Source organism: Tigriopus californicus, chromosome 11, assembly GCF_007210705.1.
Source record: "Tigriopus californicus strain San Diego chromosome 11, Tcal_SD_v2.1, whole genome shotgun sequence".
In the NCBI taxonomy this organism is placed as follows: Eukaryota; Metazoa; Arthropoda; class Copepoda; order Harpacticoida; family Harpacticidae; genus Tigriopus; species Tigriopus californicus.
This window is the reverse complement of record NC_081450.1, coordinates 13,924,619-13,946,667: the sequence shown is the minus strand read 5'-3', so window position 1 is coordinate 13,946,667 and position 22,049 is coordinate 13,924,619. Positions and strand designations below refer to the sequence as shown.

Here is a 22,049-nt window from a genome sequence, read left to right as displayed (position 1 = left end):
CGCATTCATGGCAAGCCAAACTTGTCAAAACTGGGAAAGTATTTGTGTGTTCATTTTTGACTTTTGCTCATTAGTGGAAAAACCTAGATCAAATTTACTCCTGCTGAGAGTAACATAGCCCTGAATGGAATGAAACTTTGCTCAATGACGTTGGTGGTCGGTTCGCTTGGGCAATCGTAGATGTTTCGCTTGAATATTGCAGGACTGAGATGGCTCTTGTATTGGGAGAGACTTGAAAGATTGGAACTGTACGGTATTCAAAGAAAATACGAAATCTCTCTGATTCCGTATGTTTTAAAAGAATCTTTGAGCAATGTTTGCCCTAGGGCTAGTCATTTATTTCGAGCATGATTATGATGCACTTCAGGAAAAAGTAGGGAACTGTTATTCATCCCAACTAGATGGGCTTTCTTAAGAATTATTCCTGATTAAGCCAATTTTTAAGGACATTACAATGGAGTTAATTCAAAATCTTTTGTGAATCAATACTTTTTAGCAATTTAGACTTCTTAACAGAATAACACTCCTTGCTGTTATGAACATCACTATATTTTTTATTGCAACGTTTAGGCATCTCCTTTAATTTTCTACATTTCCATGACAACAAGGGATTATATTAATAAAAAGAAAAGAGTGCTCTGTAGTCTGAGTCTCGTCGAGGGGTTGCCGGCAAGGCAGCATTGTCGTTGGCACAAGATTACCCCTCTAATCTCATCGCAGTCTCAACGAAACCGAAAGAAAACCTCGGAGTGTCGTTTCTCTGCCAAGATCTCGAGCTGAAGCGAGTCCGAATATAGATTCTCTCTAGTATCAGTCTCCTAGCTTTGTATCAAAAAGGCACTAATCAGTACAAATTACCTCCAAACTGGAACCGGTCTTTAATTTAAAAAGAAAGAGAAAGGGACTAAGACTTTCAGTATCATATCCATTAGCTCGATCTCAGAAGGCGGCATAAGCCTTAAAGAAAAATTCATTGCCCCCATGAGTTCCATTTTTTATTCACATAATCCCGATGCATGCATGCATTTACTGAGTGGCCCACTAGACCCTGCTGCTTTAGTGCCAGAAACTCACGTTTCTTGGGAGTGGATTGTTGGTATTTGAGAAGCATTTTCATGCCGCAACTCCACTTGAGTGAATTGTGTGTGTGGCTGACTCACGCCATTTTGATAACACGAGAGCGTGTTCCAAGATCCACGCACAGTTGGAATTTGAACCCCGTTGATACATACATACATACTCGTACTGTGCATTCGGCATGACAAACTTTCATTTCATTCGTGGCATTTGTATCACGACCATCTCTCCTCAATTCAGGACCACGTTACCCCATCAAGAGAGATTTCTTTTCAGCGAATAATTGCGTTCCCACTTCATTTTTTTGACGCTCATAGCGACTCCTTTCAAAGATTGGCCCTGCAATATCCTCGTTTTCACCGCGAAAGACAAGGTACATATACTTTCCTCTCTTTCAAGGATCCGTACACTTTGAAACTTTGGCACATTGAAGGAAAAAGGGTTCAAGTTGAATGGCATTCGCACTGGAAATGTGACAGTTCTCTGACAAGGGACTCGGAAAAAATGGCGGTGAATTGACATTTTCTCCCACATCTGGCACCAAATGGGGCTGTATAATGCAAAACCGCAAGTAGAATTAGAGGTCTCCAAACATGGGACAAGGGACAAAGCTTCTCCGTGAGCTTACATGCAAATATCTGCCAGTAAAAAAGCATTACTTAGAAGGCCACGCTGCAGACTGAACTCCATATTTTGGCTACCGCTCGAAAATTTTCTCCCTTAGCACCCAAAGTAAATGGAATGAAAAGAAAATCAGTCTAGGATCTCACAAGGTGGCGGATGTACGGTACAGCAGTAAATGGAATGAAAAGAAAATCAGTCTAGGATCTCACAAGGTGAGCCTCACAGCGTTGTTGCCACAGCGCTAATAATCCTTTGACATCAGAGCCTGCTTGGAAAGGAGCTTAATGATGATGGATGAAGATGAGAGAGTGAAAGGTAGACCAGATAATGAGGCTTGTGCGAACAGGGATAATCAAGATCTTGATTCGGTCGTCTTCCAGACAAATTATCAAAACCCACGACGAAGCACAAAAAGAGCGAGGCCCAATCCAAGAGGATCGATCGACCGAGGAGATAGACCCCCGCCACCCCACCTCACCTGAGGCATTTGAGAATGCCCTTTTTCCATCACTTTCTCTCCGAATCCTTGGCCAACAATCAACAGTGTTGCCAAACCACCAACATGTCACAACCCACCGCCATTAGCCAACAACGGCCAAATAACAATGGTAAGCGCCTACTTTCTAACTCATTGAGGTTAAATGGAGGTTTAGCTTAAAAGTTAGACATTGGGTTAGAAAAACTTAAAAACTTGGAAAAAGAAAACCACGGCAAAACTCATATTTGAGGACCACTTTGTAAAGAGAAGAAGATACTGAAATTTATGCTCAACTCTTCCACATTCGACCATCGAATTCGTCTACAAGTCACCAAAGTTGAACCCTGAGTGCAATTCAATAAATGTGGGGATACTGATAAAACGATATCTTTTGAAAAAGCTGTCTGCCTAACTAACCCATTGTCAAGATACTAAAACAATTTTTAACTTTACCATTAACTATTGCCTGAGATGGTCATTCAACCACAGAGACACCTTGAACGGGCAGTTTATGTCGAGCGAAAATCCAATTAAAAATGGTATCAAGTTTTAATTCGGTCTTAACTTCCAAGGGTGATCATTCCAACTCTTCCAACTAGTTGGTTTCAAAGGAAGGAAGTGAAGTCAGCATAACATAAAGATTCGAACGTTAGGATGGAAAGACTAAGTAAGAAAGGAAGCAAGCAAAGTGGAACATCATTAACACCATTCGCATCCATTGGGACTTGCCAGGATCGAGCTAGACCTTTCCGAAAGGTTGTGCTCAAGTAGAATGGTACAGTATTTCTTGGGCCAATGGCACCTCTTTCAGCTACTTTGACGTCAGAAAACAGAGAAAAACCATTTGCACGGTCTTAGTCTTTCTAAGATATAGAATGATATTTGTCAAATGAGATATTGAGGTCCAATGTTATCGACTTGCTAGGGTGTTAGTACTTAATACACGATTTGAATAGGCCTTGGCCATTCAAAACCGTGAAATTTTAGCTACGTGTTCATTCAATGAACATTGCTGTGTTATCTTGAAGTTTGAGTCATTTGTATCATCTAAGTAAACTGACTGAATAGAAAAAAATGTCTATGTTCGATTTGTGCAATACCTATGTTAGCTCATGGTCAAAATGGAGTAGAAAATAATGAGTTATGCCGAGAACACCTATAAACATAGGCATTAAACCCGTTTTCATCGTGAATCGTAAGCCTTTTGATAACTTTCAAGTCCTATTAACTATTTCATAAGAACTCTTCTGATGAGCTGAAAGTTTCCAATAGTTCAAATTCTTCGGTTTGACGTCACAAATCAATTCCAAACTTGGCACGATTTGCCATTGATTCGAGGACTCGAGCCAATGATCTGCTGACAGTTTTCTGATTGCATAGACCACCCGCAACTCCAATAAAATGAAATTATACCATTTAATTCCGAGCGGTTTTTGTTCGATTCTGGCTTTCTTCGAACTTTGCCCTGGAAAGATTTGTATTTCAAAGATGATTTTACTGTTGTTCAAACATTGAATGATTGAAAGCGTCCTCTTTGACAGGCATAAGGACTTTGACTCACCATCGCACCAATCTCACACGAGAATTCGAAATGCGTAAGTTCGTGAGATGAAATTCGTCTTGCTCGGATTGTGCCCTATCAAGTAGTATTCTTATTTTTGCATTTCTCAATAAAGAACACATGAGTGTGATTGAGTTATTGCTCTCTAAGTAAGTAGCTTATGAATGCACTCAATTATACTCGTAGAACTTATAATGCTATTCTGATGATGATGACGAAGGAATCTTGTTCTTGATCTACAACCATGATTTTTACGATGGGACTATTTTTAGCCGAATTTTATGACAACTGACATTGTATGCGAATATTTGGACAAGGTGATTGGTGAATCAAAGTATAAAAGCATCCCCTAGTATGTATGCGAAATACAGATTAAAAGCACATGAAAGGGTCTTTGCATTATTTTGTGAGTAAAAGTTTGTTCCTTATGGGCTATTGACTCATTGAAGCGGGAAAGGAAGATGAAGTCATCGTCAAATTTTGAGAGATCACTCCTACTTTTGAGGCTTCATATCTCTTTGCTGAGGGATCAAATTGAAGGTTCAGTTCTTTTATCCATTAAAGGAATGGTTCATGCAGGTAGGTATTTTTTATAAACTGTCTAAGTTTCACTCATTAACATGCATAAAAACTAATTTTTGAAGAAAAAAAGCCGTTTTGCGGCTGATTTTTTTGTATTTTAGAATTTCGTAATTTTGCAATAAACTTTTTGAAACCTTACGAACTGTTATTGTCCAATATTGAGATTTATATCTTGGATTTTTAGTACCTCTACTGTTTTGAAAAGTGCCCCAATGACCTCCCAAAATTTGTGCTGCTTTTCATCGTGCAGTTGCTACTTCAATGTGTCAATAATAGGTTTGTTTCCTCTTTCTATCTGAATTGGAAATATTCATGCGTTTTTAATTTGCACACCAGTGAACGTAAATGCAAATACGTTTTCACTTTAATTTTATCAATAATACTTGAACTTCATGTACTGTAATTGAGATTTTTCAATTGCATAATACAATCGCCTTTTAACACAAAGTTAATAATCAGAAGAAAAATGCATATGCTATTTTATTAACCTCAGATATACATCGTCTTTGAACACACAAAACTTTTTATTTCGAAACATTTTTTCAACATAGCATTTTTGCAATGCTCTGGACAAATTTGTATCCTCGAATTCTGAGGTTCAACTTTTTTTAGGTTCTTGGATGATTTATTCTTTTCCATCGATGTGTTTATGAGATGTCACGTTCTTATCAGATTAAATGTAAACATTTTTCTTGCCATGAAGCAGTAAGTTTCTGTAAAGAAATCTGAATTGAACAAGTTTCTGAAGAAAGTAAAGATAATCGATAACACTTCAAACCAACGATTTTGTATTCGATTGCATTTAGAAAGTATGTATGTTTGGTTAATTCATGTTACGGACTCTGTTAAAAATGGCATTCCGCAATTACCTCCAACGTCAAGCTCCTCCTCTCGCTAAATGATATGCTACAGGCCAAAATCACAGAATATCTTGCAAAACAGCTTATCAACCATACAAATTGTTGCATAAAGGGTTCATAAGTAGTAAAATTAGTTTATCCGCTTACAGAAAGGGTTTATACCAAACAAAGGTCAATCATTGAAGGTACCAACATCTTGAATTTTTGAGGATTATTTTCCAAACTGCTTTCTTCGACGTATCATTTGACATTTTATGAAAAACATCAAAACAGGCCGCTTGTAAAAATATCTACGTTTCATCATAGTGCGCACACATTTCGCAAAACTCATTTGGTCGGCCCAAACTTAAAAAAACCCTTTTTGGGCATTGTAAGGAAAGGATGGAAGGTCTTGATCATATTAGGGTGGAAACATCATAACAGATGGAAAACTACACCTTTTTGGGCGGTTCGATTTTAAAAGGCCCAATAATGAAAAGGTTGCTTTTCTCCAATCCGAAACAAAAATCACATTAAAATATCACCATGTTCAATATCCTGCTAAATTTAGTGATCAGATTTATAAGTAATATAAAGCGCCTAATTTGAGGAAATTCGTGCTTCCAATGCGATACCTTTCCTTGCTTTTTGGAACCATAATGCCGATGGAAAAAATCAGTTTTGAAGGAGAAATATATCTTTTGTAGCTGACTTCCTGGGAATGGAATCCCCAGCAGTTCAAGACGAAAAAAGATATTAATTTTATTTAACCTCATATTCATGAAATATTTGTAATATTGTAAATATCTGGCCCTTGATTGGTTATATGATAATTGGCCCTTAAAAATTAAAATCTTTACAAAACTCGTGACCTTTCAAGCAATCCCAGTTTATATGCAGTCATATTTATTGGAGCATCCTATCTCCATTTCATTTTCTAAAACACCTCCGATGGCTTGACATATTTTGCTCTGTGAGCTATCGTATCACTCCATTGGTTATGAGGATTATCAGCTCATCTTATCCACTGGTCCGATTGTAGTTTCTCAACCACTTCATGGTACATTTGGTAAGTCAAATTAACATATCAGTGATAGCCGAAGGTTTCTCTCCGTCATGGGAAACAATGGATAGTAATTGTTTCTAATTCCCCAAGACCAGAATAAAATCGAGGGGAAAACAGAGAGCAACGAAAATGGTTTCTTCCACCCAAGATGTTGACGATGTCACGAGGCACACAACTGGAACCATATGAACCATCATCCAAATATGTGGCCATTACGATATGTAAATCCAAGCGCTGTCAGTCCATTCGTAGAAGTGGTAGTAGTACATACGTACATACATACATAGAGCACTGTCCATAGAGTATCAGACACGACGAGGCCACTGGGATCCTTTGAGCTGGGTTTCCTGAGTGGCCTTCGTGCTCCTTAACCTTGTTTGTGTAGACGATATTTGGAATGCACGTCAGAGTACGTACATAAGAACCCGACGTTAAGCTTCGAATAATTAAAAAATAAAAACATGTGAATCGTGCCATAAAATCACATTGGGAAGTAACAACAGCCACAAGTCCAAAGAGTAATTTTGCTCAAGTTTGAGCGCTGACGTCCTTCAAAGTCCATATCTGCCCTCAAATGAATGCATATGTATCGGAATTTCAAGATGGTCTTGGATTGCACTACTATGGTACTTAATCAACCCACATCCATTATTGAGCTCCAGCATATTCTGGCTCAATACTGCGCTCTTTGTCCTTTTGAAGAATCCGACTCAATGGAATTTGGCCTTAAATTCTGTTCCCTGAGATATACCAACGGAGAGTCCATGGTTGCCCAGTGTGGAAAAAATGGTCTTTACAGAGCGAGTCTGGGGTTCTATGAGACGAATCTTCTCTTCTTTTGAGGCCTAAATCAATAATCCTTGGTGAAGGTCGTTGTGGTAACGCAGACCAAGCTCTACGTACGAACGGACGTACATAGAAGCTCGTCAGTCACAAACTACTATTACTACTCGGAACTAGAGAACGTTTGACTTGCTGGATGGACCCGAGTGTCTGCTTGATTGGGTCGGACAAAAGGCTGTTGGGCCCCTATTGATTAACGTAAGATGGAATATAGTCGACCTGGCAAAGCTTACTCATGAGTCTCCAACACAATTCCGCCTCTGGCTTTTTCCTGCTATGCATTCATCTCACTCTATTTTGGGGATTGCTTTTTATATACAGTATATACTGGCAAGTAGATGGTGACTGGGGGGAAGTCGGAGATAGAAATGTACATACATTACAGACAGGGTCCTTGGAAATGGAACATTTTGGAACGCCGAATTTGACAGATGGACTAGACGAAGCTGACAGATAGACAGGTCGGAGAAAATGGAAAGGAGGTTCCCAATTTCAGGGTTCATTGCCACCCAATCTAGAAACCGAACCTTCTTCAGTTGCCAAATTCAACAACTTCTCAGGGGTCTCTTGTTCTTCAGCCTAAATTCGGCGAATTTGGATCGTTCGATCGAGGCGCTCCTGTCCTTGGAAGGACTCCAAAATAGTGTCACTTTTGTCTTTTTTCTATCGATCTCTCCAGCTTTTCATTCAACCATGCATCCATCCATCCATGCATCCATCCATCCATCTCTCTATCCGTTCGTCAATCCGCCTTTGTTGAGAGGTAAAACTCCCAAATGAAGTTTTTCCTCTGTCTGTTTGTTGATGCCGTTGGTCCGGAAAGCGAGTTCGTGGATGAAAAGCTCATTTTTGCTTTGGTGGAAAATTGAAGCCACTTTTAAAACAGAACTACGAGACGTAATAGATTCATTTGATGAAAGGTGTTGAGAGTTATTGAGAATGATCACAACTCAGATTATTATTTACTTACCTTGGTGACAGGATAGCAGTAACAAAATTACAAGAGCGGGCCAAATAGCAAAAAAAGACCATGCCTACGCGGGCCAAGTGCGGTTTGTGGGTACGATTGGAATGGTGTTCATGATTTGATGTTCCTTTTTGGCCGAGTTGACCTTGACCACCTTGAGGCCGCGGATGTAAATCGATCCGTTTTATCTTCGGCCAGCTTCAGTTGGAACCGTCGTGGTTTGGTGTTCTTGTTAATGCTTGTGGTTTTTTTTTCCAAAGATCGCGAACATTTTTGTCGAAGATCTTGGCATAGCTGATGCATAACACGCACTGAATATCCGTTTGCTGAAGTTCGACGCACAATTCCTCGTGATATCGATAGGCCAAGGATGGGAACATGGTACTTAGGAATTGTTGGTTTAAGCTGGACAAATCGCCTTGATCGTGCGAATCTTCGGAGAATTGCAACAAACCGGACACTTTGGAAGCACTGTCAACCGACATTGGAGCTAAAGGTCCCGTCCAACATTGAAGTCAACCATCCAGTTGTCTTTGGATCTCCTGGGGTCGCGCTCCTTCATCTGGATGACCCGGTTGAAGCTATTGGGCAGCACATACGGCACGCTATTATCGTCTTCACCCACGGAATTGCACGTCACATGTCAGGGTTAAAAGCTGTCCCTTGGATTGTAACGGTCTTGTCCGAACACGTGGCGCCGTAGATAAACACCAACTGATTGAAACCTTCTAGGTGCCAATTTTTTTGAAGAAAAACCATTTCATAACTTTCAGCGTTTCCTTCATTCTATTCAAAAGGCAATTGTTAATCAGATGTTCAGCCGCGTAACCGGCAAAACATTGCATCTTGCAAAATTTACAAAAAAAACTTGAATATCCCAGAATTTTCTGCAATCTTATTGCATCTGCAAACTTAGCAATATATCAGCAATATTTGTCACTTTTACGTCATTTATCAGGCAATTTCTGCCATTTCAGCACAAAGATATCAATATTGGTGCAATTTAAGACAGTTTTTATGAAATTGTGTCAAAGGTATCTGATACTGCACGTCTTCAAAAGTATCTATGAGCTTTGCCCCAGCCCGGGATTTAGGATCAGTTCTAGTGACCGTAGAGGCTTAATGTGCGCTTTGAGAGCACCTTCAAGTCCTCGAGAACACAGGCTAGTTCGAACAATGAAGTCCACATCTCTTCTTTCTCGGGCTCCTTCATTCTTTAATTTGCTTTTCTCGAATATTCGTAGGGAATACGTGGGCCTTGTTGATCCGGTAGCATCTTTCAAGTCAGACTTGGACAAATTTTTAGATAGCATTCCAGATCAACCCTACATTCAAGGACCAGTTCGGTCTGCCAACTCAAATTCGTTGGTAGACCAAATATCATATAAAAATTGAAAATATTGACCAGACGAATCACAACCTTTCATTTTAATAGTACCGGGGATTATATTCCTGTAGTGCTTAGAAAAGCCCTTGAAAAAAATAAGCCAAAAAAAAAAAAATCGGGATTGATTCTTTTATCATTGCATTTTTCGAGATTCACCATCTTAAAGGTTGAGATGCAGCTCCGTTTGTGTTTTCATGGGGTATGAGTAAATGGGCAGGCTATGGATGATTATTTGGAAAGAATTGGCCTGATTTTATTTTCAAGAAATTATGGAAGGCAAAAATAACCCTTACAGCCCAAAAGAGCGTGTCGGAGCCTATATTTTGACAAGTTTATTTTCAAACTTTTATGGAAATTCAGGTGAATTTTGATGCAAATTTGCTTTCAATAAAGACCATAATCATATGCAAATTTTGGCCGGCTCTTATGATGTACATGCTCCAGATACAAACTTGAGAGATTCAGAGACTGCTCTTCATCTAAAATAGTGTTTAAGATAGACAGCCATTTTTGGTCAGTTATATAGTTTACGCGCAAGCGCGGCATTGGGCTAATGTTAGACAGAAATAGTACCATTTTTTTAGCCCCTCTTGTTTTCTTCATTAACGTCCTTTCCATGTCTTACTTAAACGGCTAACTTAATTGGAAATATGAGTGTGCAGTACATCGTAAGTGCGTAAACAGCCTGCGCCTAATAAATTCGTCGTCACTTTGACAAACCAATTACGAGTTATGAAGCTTAAAAGGTGAAACTGGTAAGTTTAGGGAACTAAGCTATACGTATAGCTATCTAAAATGGCTGCTTTAGCTCAATTCCCCTACGCAGAATAAGAGGAAAAACACCCAGTTTTAATTTGAAGCCAGGCTGAAAAGGAACTTTTCGAGATTTTCGACTTTTTGAATTATGCCCCCCAGGATAGTCAAGAGCATGAGAAAATCTTTGGATGACTTTGATTAAGACTTTATGGGACTGTGGGCAACCAAAACGTCTATAAAAGGTCCAGAAAAAAGTAATTGTTTAGTTACTTTGGTTATTAACGATCTAAGAATGTCTGTCGGGATGTTTCTCGGAAATTTAAAGACCCCTTGGCCACCATTTGGCTCACTTTGTGAGAAGATTTGAGGTATCATTCCTACAAGATGGGAAAAGACCACTTGTTAGCCCCAAAAATGAAGAACAACGGCTCTTGAACACTGCGATATTGTTGAACAAGCTCAAGAATCAAGTTCAACCAAACATGGTTTGGTTCTTTTTCGACGAGAAAAACTTCTGTCCAGATCAAGTCTTCAGAAGCCAAAATCACATCTGGTTGGCCAAAAACACTCATGAGGTCCCAAGAGTGATGAAAACCAAGTTTCCTGCACATTCTTTTGTTGTGATCAGTTCGGAGGGAGACAAACTGGTCTAGTTTTCATTGTGGATTTGAATTAAGACTAGGTGTCTTTTTATGATTATATAAAGAAGAATTGAGCTGCAGCCGCCATTTTTTATATCTAAACTCACAAGGAATATAGTTTACTTCCCTAAAATTGTTCTTTTTGCCTTTGACGAACCAATCATGTGTTATGAGGCTTCAAAGTGGCGGTAGATTCAAATGGCCCACGCTGTTTACATGTACAACCGACTACTAGAAGGCAGATTTGAAATTTATTTGCATGTTGAGCAAAAATCAAAGTGGTATACCTAAAGACGATGGTCTGAACGGGCAATAGAAGAAAACTTGTTACGAAAATTTCCTTTTAACCTGCAAATCAATTTCAAATCTGTCCTCTACTAATTGCTTTTAACTGCTAAAAAAATTCGCTCAACCCTTCCAACGACTTTTCCCAAAATATGACCATTTCTAGGGCCTCCTTTGTTTGAGTTCACCCGCAGTTCGTTCCCCATAAATCGTTGCCACAATGTGAGAAAAATGTTTGCCTAGCCTGATGTTGTCCGTTAAGAAGGGCCTTTCCTTCCCCCACATTCGTTTTCTCCTTGATTGGCCATGTTCGTTGGACTGACAAGGAGGATGTCAGTCAGATGGATTGGAGGTCTCGTTGACTCGGCCAAAGAGGGTGGAAAGAGTTCAAGCCAATATCTTTCTTCTGAGATTTGTTCTTTTTTACGAAAGAAGTCTTTGGTGTGTCTTTGTGCCCCAAAGGTTCAATTCATAGTGACCACTGATCTGCCTCAATGATATACGACCGGTGAATTGGAGTTGACCGGAAAAGTTCAGCTTGGTATGTGGGCACCATTTTTAACCATTACCAAAAGATGTTCACCTTGAGGATATATGGTTGCACTGGACGGTGGCTGAACAATTGACTGTTTGGATATCTAATAAAACCCTCGCCTCAGGGCATAAATTATGTTCTATATCCTACATTATAGGCCGAGAAGGAAAAGTTAGTCTTCCCGTAGAAACATTTCTCCAAATTCCAGCTCGTTCAATGGTGGACAAAGAGGTCTTGGTCTCTTGTGACAACATGAACTGGCCTTTTTGTCCCAACCCAAGTTCTGAATAGACAAACCCCTGACTTGCGTTTTACTCTCCCCAAAAGAGTGAATTTTGGGACAAAATACAAAAGTCGAGGTGCCCAAAGCTGACGTTGGGATAGATAGGTCGATGAAATGAACGACTACCAATTCACTTGAGGAACCCTTCTTGCGCTCAATATTGAAGCAAACCTTATTGCCCAGTCTGGCACCTGGTCTTCCCTGGGGTTACCCTTCTCCTCGGATTTGGTCCCAAAGTACATTCAGTGGACCTGTAGTGAAAGGTAGTGGAAGATGAAAGTGGCTGGCGGAATTGTTCCTTTTGAGCTCATAAAAAGCATGGCGGCTCAGGGGAGAGATGGCCTGATGGAACTCGAGCCAGGAAATGAGATGACTATCCTAGGGGAAGGAAAAGCAGGCCTTTCCTCGGAACAAACCAATCTTATCGCAATCTTCATTTAAGCACCTTCTCCTCACTCTTTACTACTTCGAAGTTCTGAGTTTTGCTCCCTACATGTGGCCTTTGAGCTATGGGGATCAAGCTTGGGAAAGTTGGAAAGGTGAAATGATAAGTAGAGGTGCTCAGCAAATGCAATAAAGAGAGATAAAAGAAGCACATTAAAAGGCAACCAAAAAGGCAAAAAATGAACCTGGAAAAAGCTACCAACACTTCCTCAAAAAATGCCTATACCAGGGACTATTTTCATTCAAAGTGTTCCCGGCAACAGGTTCCATAAAACAGAGGTCAATAAATAAACCTCAACAACTAGCCACCGATTTCCGAAAAAAATCTCACGAGCTCGTCTTGTATAAACGGTTAAGAGATTAGATTTAATGACAAATTTAGGAAACAATGAACTTGACCTATTGGTCCTTGGGGGTTTCTTGGCCATGCCAATTATGTTTGAGTAGTAAGCCTTGACAAGAGGGGTGAACTTGTCACGGTGCTCTATTGCAGTCTGCCAATAACAAAAAGGGCTAAAACGCTTAATTGAAAGATTATGATCATGGGAAAAGTTATTCTGATAAATTGGCAAAGCTTTGAAAAAGCAAAGTTTGAATCTACCAAGGAACAAAAGGTATCACAAATAATCAATGAAGGCTTCCCCCATGAATTAAAAACCAAATGTCAAATGCTAGATAGGATAGGTGGGTGGACCAGGAACACAAATATGGAAAAGTGAAAATTAGTTATTTATTTATTTAATTAATTATTCCGAAGGTGTGTTCGAACTCCCGCCCTTTGAGATATGCATTCATGCCTTATTCAAGTGGATTAGACCACTCGGTTACCATGGCTCCTTCAATAGACCTGTATAATGTCATGTCATATAGTATTTCTGTTCGCATTTTTAAGGCTTGGTTGGAACTTTCTCCAAAGATATTACATCGATCTTTTAGGGTAACGACATGACCCATAAAAGAGTAAAGAATCCCACATAGATTAGTGCTCATTTCCACCCTCTGGTCATGTAATCTTGCTTTGAATGTCTTACAAAATGAAGCTTGGATGAAATATAGGAGTGGTAATACGTAGCAGAAACGATGCAACCGGACGAGTCAACTAAGCTACGTTCTACTCTTCTTCACTCACGGAAATAATAACTAGTATCCTTATACCCGGACTTCTAGAGATGTGGACTGCGAACGGGAGCAAAAAAATCTTAACTCCTGAACCGTTCACTTTATTCCGAATAAGCACTTCAAAAGACCAAAGTATCATGCTTTATATATACACGTAAGCTTGGCCAAATTTGAGCCCAAAACTATGCTTAGCTAACCCAAGAGATACGTCCAAAGTTGCGTAGCAAACACTACATAAAATTCAAATTTTTGGCCTGCTCTTAGTCAGCTTCATATTTTATAATATAACTTTGAAACGAACCACTTTACAAATAAGTGATATAAAAATGACCCGCCTTTAAGTAAGGATATCTACATTCCTTATTGTATTACTTCAATTGGAAAAGTGGCTCAGAGTCGTTATGACCAAGAGTAGATCAATTTGGCGGGAAGCTCGTCCACAGGCCATATTTCTAGAAGTTCGTGCCTTAGCTGAGTATGCAATAACACATATATCTTATCACAGTACCCTTACTCAGTAAGCAGAGCTCGGAGTTCCACTCAAAATTTGCATAGTAACTTGTTAATTCTTTTAATCCTCTACTCAGTTAAGCGGCGCCACTTGCAAAAAAATCCGCGTCTCTATATTCAGGGTCTCTAGGCAAAGTTGCACAATCAAGTGATGAAATAGTTCAGAAGATTTGGCAAAATGCAGTCAAACAATAAAAAGCGGAAGAACTCCAAGCTTCAATATTTTGAACTGCGATTTCAGGGAAAGTAACGAGTAAACCATGACCAGTTGTATTTATTTAGGAATACACAAGATAAGTGTCGCAAGAATATGCAAAGGAACAAAAAATTGCAAATTTATCGAGGCAATTGAGAGCAAAATGCATTTGTAAGTTTTGAGCAGGCTTAACAAGAAGCTTCAAATGTCGTCTACAAAAGTTCTACTCTACCCAGGAAATAACAATACGTAGATGATGATGGTGAGATTTGGAGCTCCGAATCCTCAAAGGTCCTGTGTTTGAATACGGAGTTCCACTTGGAACCTCGTTAAAGACCAGTTCGTGCAGAATTGAGGCGAGGTGATGCATTCTGGTGGTTCGTCAAAGAAACCCCCGTGAATTTCTTGGGTGCACCTTGAGGCGTTTGGGAATCAAGAGGACAGAACGTGGCACCAAATTGCAAAGCCCTCCAAAAACCGCGAGAAAGGAAAGGCCAATCAAGAGTGGGTGTAGTAAGAGGTGCCTATGTGTGTCCTTCAGCCTTTTTACCTTCTGGATTTGTGCATCCAATGAACTGTTGGGATTTGGGAAGTGAGTCCAGCCTCTTGCTCATGGCGCAAAAGTGCATCCCATCAAAGAAAGGACCACCACTGTAGTGAATTTGGCCATGTAAAAATTACACCGACACAGCTTTGGTCTTCAATTACAATGCATTGTATTGGATTTGGCATTTAAGTATCTAAAGGTCATGTTATTAGGAAGGAAACCAAGGAAAGGAGAGTCTGGCACATGAAAGAAAGCACATGGTTCATAATTTAGGCCCAGCCAGTGGCTTCTGGAAATCCTGAGGAAGGGAGAAAGATCTCCATGTTTATTTATGGTACGAATGAAAGTTCCAAAGTTCTTTTCCAACGCAGATTCGCCATTAAATGGAGAAAGTTTCAATGTTTCGTGGCTCTGGCAGGGAACAAGATAAAGTTTGTTGTTTATAAGAGCCAAACGCGACTGAACCTGAGGCCTCAAATGGCGAAACCAACCCAGCTCTGATTTGATGTCTAAAACTAGCGTCGTTAATATATTGAATCCCCAAGAATTTTGAGGCCCAAGTTTGTAAGCTTCCCGTCTAGATATTTCTCGTCCAAGGAACATTTCAAAATAGTTCTTTGTTCATTCATCAAACCTGAATTCATCATCAGGAACTGAATTGACACGGTAACCCTTTTGGAGATCTCATGCAAACTTAAAGCAGGCCAGATGAAGTCAAAGTTTCCGTCAGCTGATCTTGTACTGATTTTATCAAAAGCCTGATTTTATGATTGAGCCCTGCTAAAGGGCTTTGAATCCCATACGGCAAACGAAAGACGAGCTTTTCCACGTTGAGTGTGAGGCACATTTATGAGTCCTAGCGTAGAAGTGTTTTGACGATCTTGGATAGCGTCTAACTCTAAAAGGTACCTAGTTCCTTCCCACTTAGTTAAGGGAGGTTAAATGAAGATTGGACGACAGGTTCATTTTCTCCCAGCTTGTTGAACCTGAATGGAAGACTTAAAACAAGACAAGAAATAATACAATTGTTGGGTAAACGTAATCTCATCAAGACCAAGGTCTCTGGCTCAAACCTGCCAAACCTCTCTCTTCGCGGAAAGAATAGAACTGTATAAACCATAACCAAACAGATCAGCGTAAACTTGGACCAGGAAAAGTGTTGAAAAGCTTATAATCTTATTTGTCCATTTTTCCTTCAAGTAATTCTGTAGATTAGAAGATGACTCGTGCGTCTGAAAGAGGTTCAAAACAGCATTCCTGCATGCAAATTTACACTAGCGTCTCGTCGCCTTTTGCAAAGTTTTCCGGGGCTTGAGCGAAAGTTGGAATTCAGGAGTAGACTAGAGTAGCAGAAGGCAAAGAAACAGACGACCGATGGTTGGCGAAAAACGCCTGATGAAAGAACTTGGGATCCGTTTATTTCGGATTTGAACTTGCTGCAAAAGTTGGTCGAGAAGGGCTGGAGACAAATTGGATGGTATCAAAAGGTAGATCAAGTTTTGGGATTGTTGAAATTGGTGGGTGTTCTTAGGGCTGTAAACGAGTCCTCAAACACTGACTCGAGTCTTACCAGTCTTTTTGAAACATAAATTTTTTGAAATAAAATGACTCACACGTAATGAATTAGAGACTAACAAAATTCGTTGTTTTCCCGAGTAGAAATCAAATAGAAATCAATTGCAGAAGTTAGACGGTTCGGATGTGCGAAAGAGATGAACCGAGTCATTGGGGAAAAAACCGGTTTGTACAACCCTCTCGAATATCTGCTCGACAGATAAAAAATTTTTTGTAAGAGATTAATTGATAAAGATACTAATTCTAGTTCAAAATAATAGCTTTAAGGCCTCGACATGCCAAAGATGTAAATAGTAGAGCTTAAAAATTGAAATTTTTGACACAAAGTAGTTTGTGCTTTAGTAATTGGAAATGGCTCGAGTCATGCGAGTCAATCCATGACAAGTTAGATCCCTAATGTTTCCATGTCAATTTCTCCGAGACCTCGGTTCTGCGCTATTATGAATTTTGACTAAATTTGCAAACGCAAAGTAAAGCATTTGATTCAGTTATGGCCATAAATGTGCGCCAAATCATTTCTGTACATTTCACTTTCTGACACTTTCCTGTGGTTTTGCTAACGAATGCAAATCCGAGTTCTAAACTACTTTTTTGTTCTCTAGATGCTCCTCATTTGTAGCCTGAGAAAACCAATCTCTGGTTAGTTAGTCTTAAGTTTGAACTTCCGTCAAGCCTGAAGTCCGAAACTTTTTCAATTAAACTGCGAAATGGAGTAATACGTACTCCATTTGGCAAACGCACGTCTGATGTACAAGCTTGGGAAAATCTCCCAAGGGAACTTTCTCCATTTCAATTTCTTGCGCACTAAAATGATGAAGAAAGAAGTAACCGCCGGAAAGTGAAAAGAGGTTGAGATTAGGATTTCCTAAATTTTAGGAAACGAGTTTCCCCGAACCCTCTTTCTTGTCCGTGTGAAGTAAAGGGATAGCCCTCCCCCCTTTCCGATTGTGATTGCAATTTGTGATTTAGTACTAAATCCTAAATCCTCGATGATTTTGAGTTCGCTGGTTCTGAGAATCAATTTGGACTATAAGCAACCAATCCAATTCGGAAATATGAGAACTTTTGAGAACGATTTAGGCAAGCGAGATCTTCGCTCGCTTCAAAAAGCACAGACTTCCGAGGTTGCTTCGTTTTCTTCTTTGGCATGCGATTTCGACCGAAAGGCTTGCCAAATGTCTTGTTAGGCATGAATTTGCCCTATTGTTGGCCATAAAGAAGGTTTGATACTCAAAAAATTTTACACTCAAGTGGTTTATTTGGAATTCCAGGTATGATCAAACAACTCAAATGTGGATATCTACTTCACTACAAGAGTAAGTTGTTGCCTTCATTCACTTTCTTTGCCAATACAAGCATTCCTTCTTAATATACCGTTGAATCTCATCCTCCATAGAGAAACTATTCGGGAAAGCTTGGCGCGAGGAATTCGTTGTCCTCTACGAGGACAGCTCAGTTATTTGGTTCCGTGATCGGGATCGATTGGACCCCGAGGGCGGCGTTTTTCTTCGAGATGCGCCCGAATTGCTTGCCGCAGGACAAGTGAGTTCTTTTCATTTCACGAATAGAGACGAGTACAGATACAGGTATTCCTTTCAGGTAGACGGTCGGATGTGATCAGTTTACCTTCGCCGACGTTTATCCAACCCGTGTTGCGAATTGCTACATAGTTTGTTTTGGGATCATGTGGAGCTAAGCAAATAAGTTGTGATTAAATTCAGTGGCGTTGATTTGCACAGAGATACGTACATAGAACCGTCTGAAATCTGCCTAACAGACTAGCCTTTTGGTTTGAGGTAGAGGTTGCGTGAATACGCAAAAAAATATCCGAAGGATATTGACTCGAATAGGGCAAGCAGAGGAAAACTAGGTTGCTCCGTTTGCATATCAGGGGAAAAGTAGAAATGGAAAATAAATGCTCTACTGATACGCTCATTGTCAGCTTATGGTAACTTGTACCAAAGATGTCTTGAAGTCGTGAGTCTAACTATTTTTGTAACTAAATAGGACAAGAGAAAGTTTGAGGACAATAATCATACTAGCTTCAGCCTATGCAAGAAAGTGGGAAAAGTGAATGAATGAGAGCACGAGTCAAGTACTGTCCACTGTCCATTGTCCTCTATCCAAACAATTGGTCTGTTCGCTAAGATCCAGTTTGAATGGATGATCTTTGATTAGGGAAAGGTCATCCAAATTATTTTAGCTTAAGTTTTTTGATCGCCACTTAAGACTTACACTTATGTCCAAAAGCTAGGAAAAAGGCCTCTCTAATGAACTCTGTGGCTTTGAAAAGAATGGTCAATTTATCTGCAGTCCGAGGCCTAACTCGTGGTAACATGCAACTATAATTGAACAAAAAAGGCTTCCTCAATTGATCTCCTTGCAATACCAATAGCAAGCGACCACAGGATAAAAAGAGCTAGCTACAAGATCCCTGGATTAAGCCAGCTCTTGAGAAAACCCATTCCATCGGAAAAAAGCGTTTCTGAGCATCCGTCGAAAGAAAGAGAAGCGTGGTGGGTGAGATAACAAAGAACCATTTTATCCGTGCATGTGTAGAAAGCCCTCTTCGGAAAATCGAGGATGGCGAAACTCAAGAAATGCAGTTTCCATCAATCCTCAACACGACGCCTTGAATGGTTTTGACACTCAACTTAATAATATGTACGATTAGTCTCACAAAGATGCGTTAAAGGAGCTTACAGCATCTATCCTTCTCGAGGCTCTTAATGTATAGCTTGGGCAATTCTACTTAAACAACTGACGTATCATGATTTCTTGACTTGGTCATAGTCAATATTATGTAAAAAGGGTGGTACTCCAATATGTTCAATATTGAAGGATTGTTTGTTGTTCTGGGTCTGTCGACAGCTCTCTCAATTGTTCGTATCTCGCCCTCGGGAATGATCGCAAGTCACATAAATTGAAGAGGATACCGGGTCGTTTCTCTATAGAGACTCTTATTTGCAACGTCAGACAGCCAGAACCAACTGAGGAAGAGGCACGCTAGATTGCTAAATAAACTGCTTGTAGCCTGCCATGAACGACATTTTTTTACGGACATATTGTACCCTGGGTAACTAATCATTTATAAAATTTTGATAGAATTTACCAAAACTTCTCCGAAAAACAATTGAAAAAAGAGGAATCGGCCTAATCGGCCCAATATTTGCTGATGGCCAACTCACATGCGCCTCCTGAAGTGCAGAATGTAAATCATATTACGCCTAACGTAGAAAGCCTATACAATTCTACTCCAATCTCCATGTTCATTACCGAAATGTTATTCTCTTCTCAACAAAACTATTGTACATGACGAGCAGGGCTTGAACAGTTAGCGAAAAAAGTAACGCGTTACCGTTAACCTTACCTTTTAGAAAAAATAACGCGGGAAAAAAAATTGCAGGAAAGAAGAAGGCCCAAAACTGCAAAAGAAAACGTTTATGCGATTTTTAACGTTTGGTAAATATGACGTGAAACAAATGACTCCCGTGACTATTTGTTTGATCCCATCAGTGGCAAGCAAGTCGTTACATTTTTTTCGATGATTTTCGGCTTTGTAGCCGACACAAGGAAATGAAATTCCTTGTAAGTCATGGTGCGTCATAATTTATAAAATATTTGGTCGTGCAACTGTTTAAATCAGCCGCTCTAAGGCACCCTTGAATGTAAGGCTCGACTGGGACCGTTAACAAAAACCGATCTAAGTCACGTTTAAGACTTAACAATGGGTCATCTAATGCACAGAATCGTCTAAGAGAGCACGACAGCAAGTTGCATAAAGCTGGTGCCCGGTTTGAGCCAAAAGAAGATTTTAAGCCCTTCACTATCTTTTTATCCAAGGGATTGACTTTATGGCGCATTTCCCATGAAATGCCTCGCCTCTTGCTAACGCCATATCGTATTCCCGGGTTAGGACAAAGGGAATGGAGACATTTAAAAACATAAAAGATTATGCAACGTTCAAACCTACGCTGAATATTGTATCATTCCAATGATTCGAGGCGTTCCCAATAACTTAATTTCGACATCCCGTCAATATATCTCGTGCAACTCTTTTGTACTCGTTCAATCTTATTCAACCCCCCAGTGGTCATGGGGGCCCAGATTGGGGAAGCGTATTCAAGATGCGGCTGGACTATTGATTTGTATAGGGTTTTTAGTCAGTACATATCTGGACTTGAATGCTCGATATATTTAGCCGCAAGTCTGAAAAAACTTGGTCACTTTTGACTGTAGTATATGCCCTTCAAATTTGCCATCGTCTAGAAGGACTATCCCGAGATCCTTGATTGAATATACCAAATTGGTCGTATGTCATAATACGGAATTTATCCCCCTTGAACTCCATGTTCTGTGCTTGCACCCAATCATATTTTGTGTCTAAGTAGCTTTACAACTCTGTTCCAATCGCTGAATTTCTTCCAGACACTAGCTTGGTATCGTCAGCATAAGAGGAGATTACAGACTCAAGGGGTAATTCATGATGTAGTGGTGCGATAAAGGGTATGAAAATGATTGGACCTAGTATAGTGCCTTGTGGAATTCCGGATGAGACTTGGCAAGTGCGACTCAAGCACCCTTCACCTTGAACAACTTGGATACGGTTGGTCAGGAACTCTTTGACCCAAGAATACGTATTTCCATTCATACTTATTTTACTTAAACATTTTAAAAGTAGAATGTGGTCTGCTTTGTCAAAAGCTTTAGCAAAGTCCAAGTAAATAATATCATCTACACATTCATTATATTTTAGTCCCTCAATAACGTCGTCAAAATGTTGAATAAGTTGAGACGGGAGTTTTTTAAAAAATGGGCAGGAAACCTTTACGCATTTTTCTATCCTTCGTTTATAAAAGAAGAAAATAACGGTAACGGTAATGGGAGGGCTAAAAACCCGTTCCGTTTCATTACCGTTACCTTTTCAAAAAAAAGTCACGCGTTACCGGTAAAGTTACTCAAAAATTAACGCATTACTCAAGCCCTGATGATAAGCTATTAAATGGGTCAATAAAAACCTTGATTTGTTACGATTTGGAAGAAGAGACGACAATAATTCGTGTTTCTTTTTCTCCAGTGGGTCTCACGTGTTCCAGTCAAGCCCGAACTTCCCTCGGGTTGTGATATCAAACTTGCCATTGCTATGGGATCCAGACATCGTGATAAAATACAATGGTTTCTGTGCAAATCTGAGGCCGAGCTCGTGTAAGTAAGCCAAACCAACCATTATTTGAATCAGTAATGAAAGGAAACTGGCAAATGAAATTTCTGACCCACCAAAGGTCTGGTTTTGGTTATGGTCATGGAACAAAAAATGCGTAAGAGAATGAATGTGCTAATTCATGGCTTCATGAGCTCTTAGCCACATTTATTTACCGCTATTGGGGATTAAAAGACCTTGATTATTTGTCACACATGTACACCCCAATTCATCAGGCTCCGCTCTCTACTCCTCGAGCCATTTCTCACTCACTTTGTATTCCCGACTCAAGATGTGTCACTGGATTCTCCAAAGCTAATAAAGCATGTCTATCTCTTGTAGGGAATGGATGTCTGCCATCAATAAAACAGTAAGTAGTCTAGCATCATTCAGGCCTTATCACGAACTTATCGGGTGGCCATCCCGCTACTCAGCCTTTCCCGTCACTAGGGTTCTAGAAAAAGAGAAATGCCATGTCCTATGAGCAGAGCAACAACTAAACAAACAAATGGTCATGGAAAATAAGTTGGATTT

At 39.8% G+C, this 22,049-nt stretch overlaps 1 protein-coding gene across 1 annotated transcript in view; it reads left to right on the top strand.

Annotated features, from left to right (window-relative positions):
* LOC131890933 (uncharacterized) overlaps positions 1-22,049 on the top strand; it is a 30,172-nt gene that overhangs the window by 5,255 nt on the left and 2,868 nt on the right. Inside the window, exons 2-6 of the mRNA XM_059240390.1 lie at positions 2,082-2,309; positions 17,587-17,631; positions 17,712-17,857; positions 21,393-21,520; positions 21,858-21,885. Coding sequence (XP_059096373.1) covers positions 2,195-2,309; positions 17,587-17,631; positions 17,712-17,857; positions 21,393-21,520; positions 21,858-21,885 — 462 coding nt within the window. The 5' untranslated portion in view covers positions 2,082-2,194. The remainder of the gene's footprint in view (positions 1-2,081; positions 2,310-17,586; positions 17,632-17,711; positions 17,858-21,392; positions 21,521-21,857; positions 21,886-22,049) is intronic.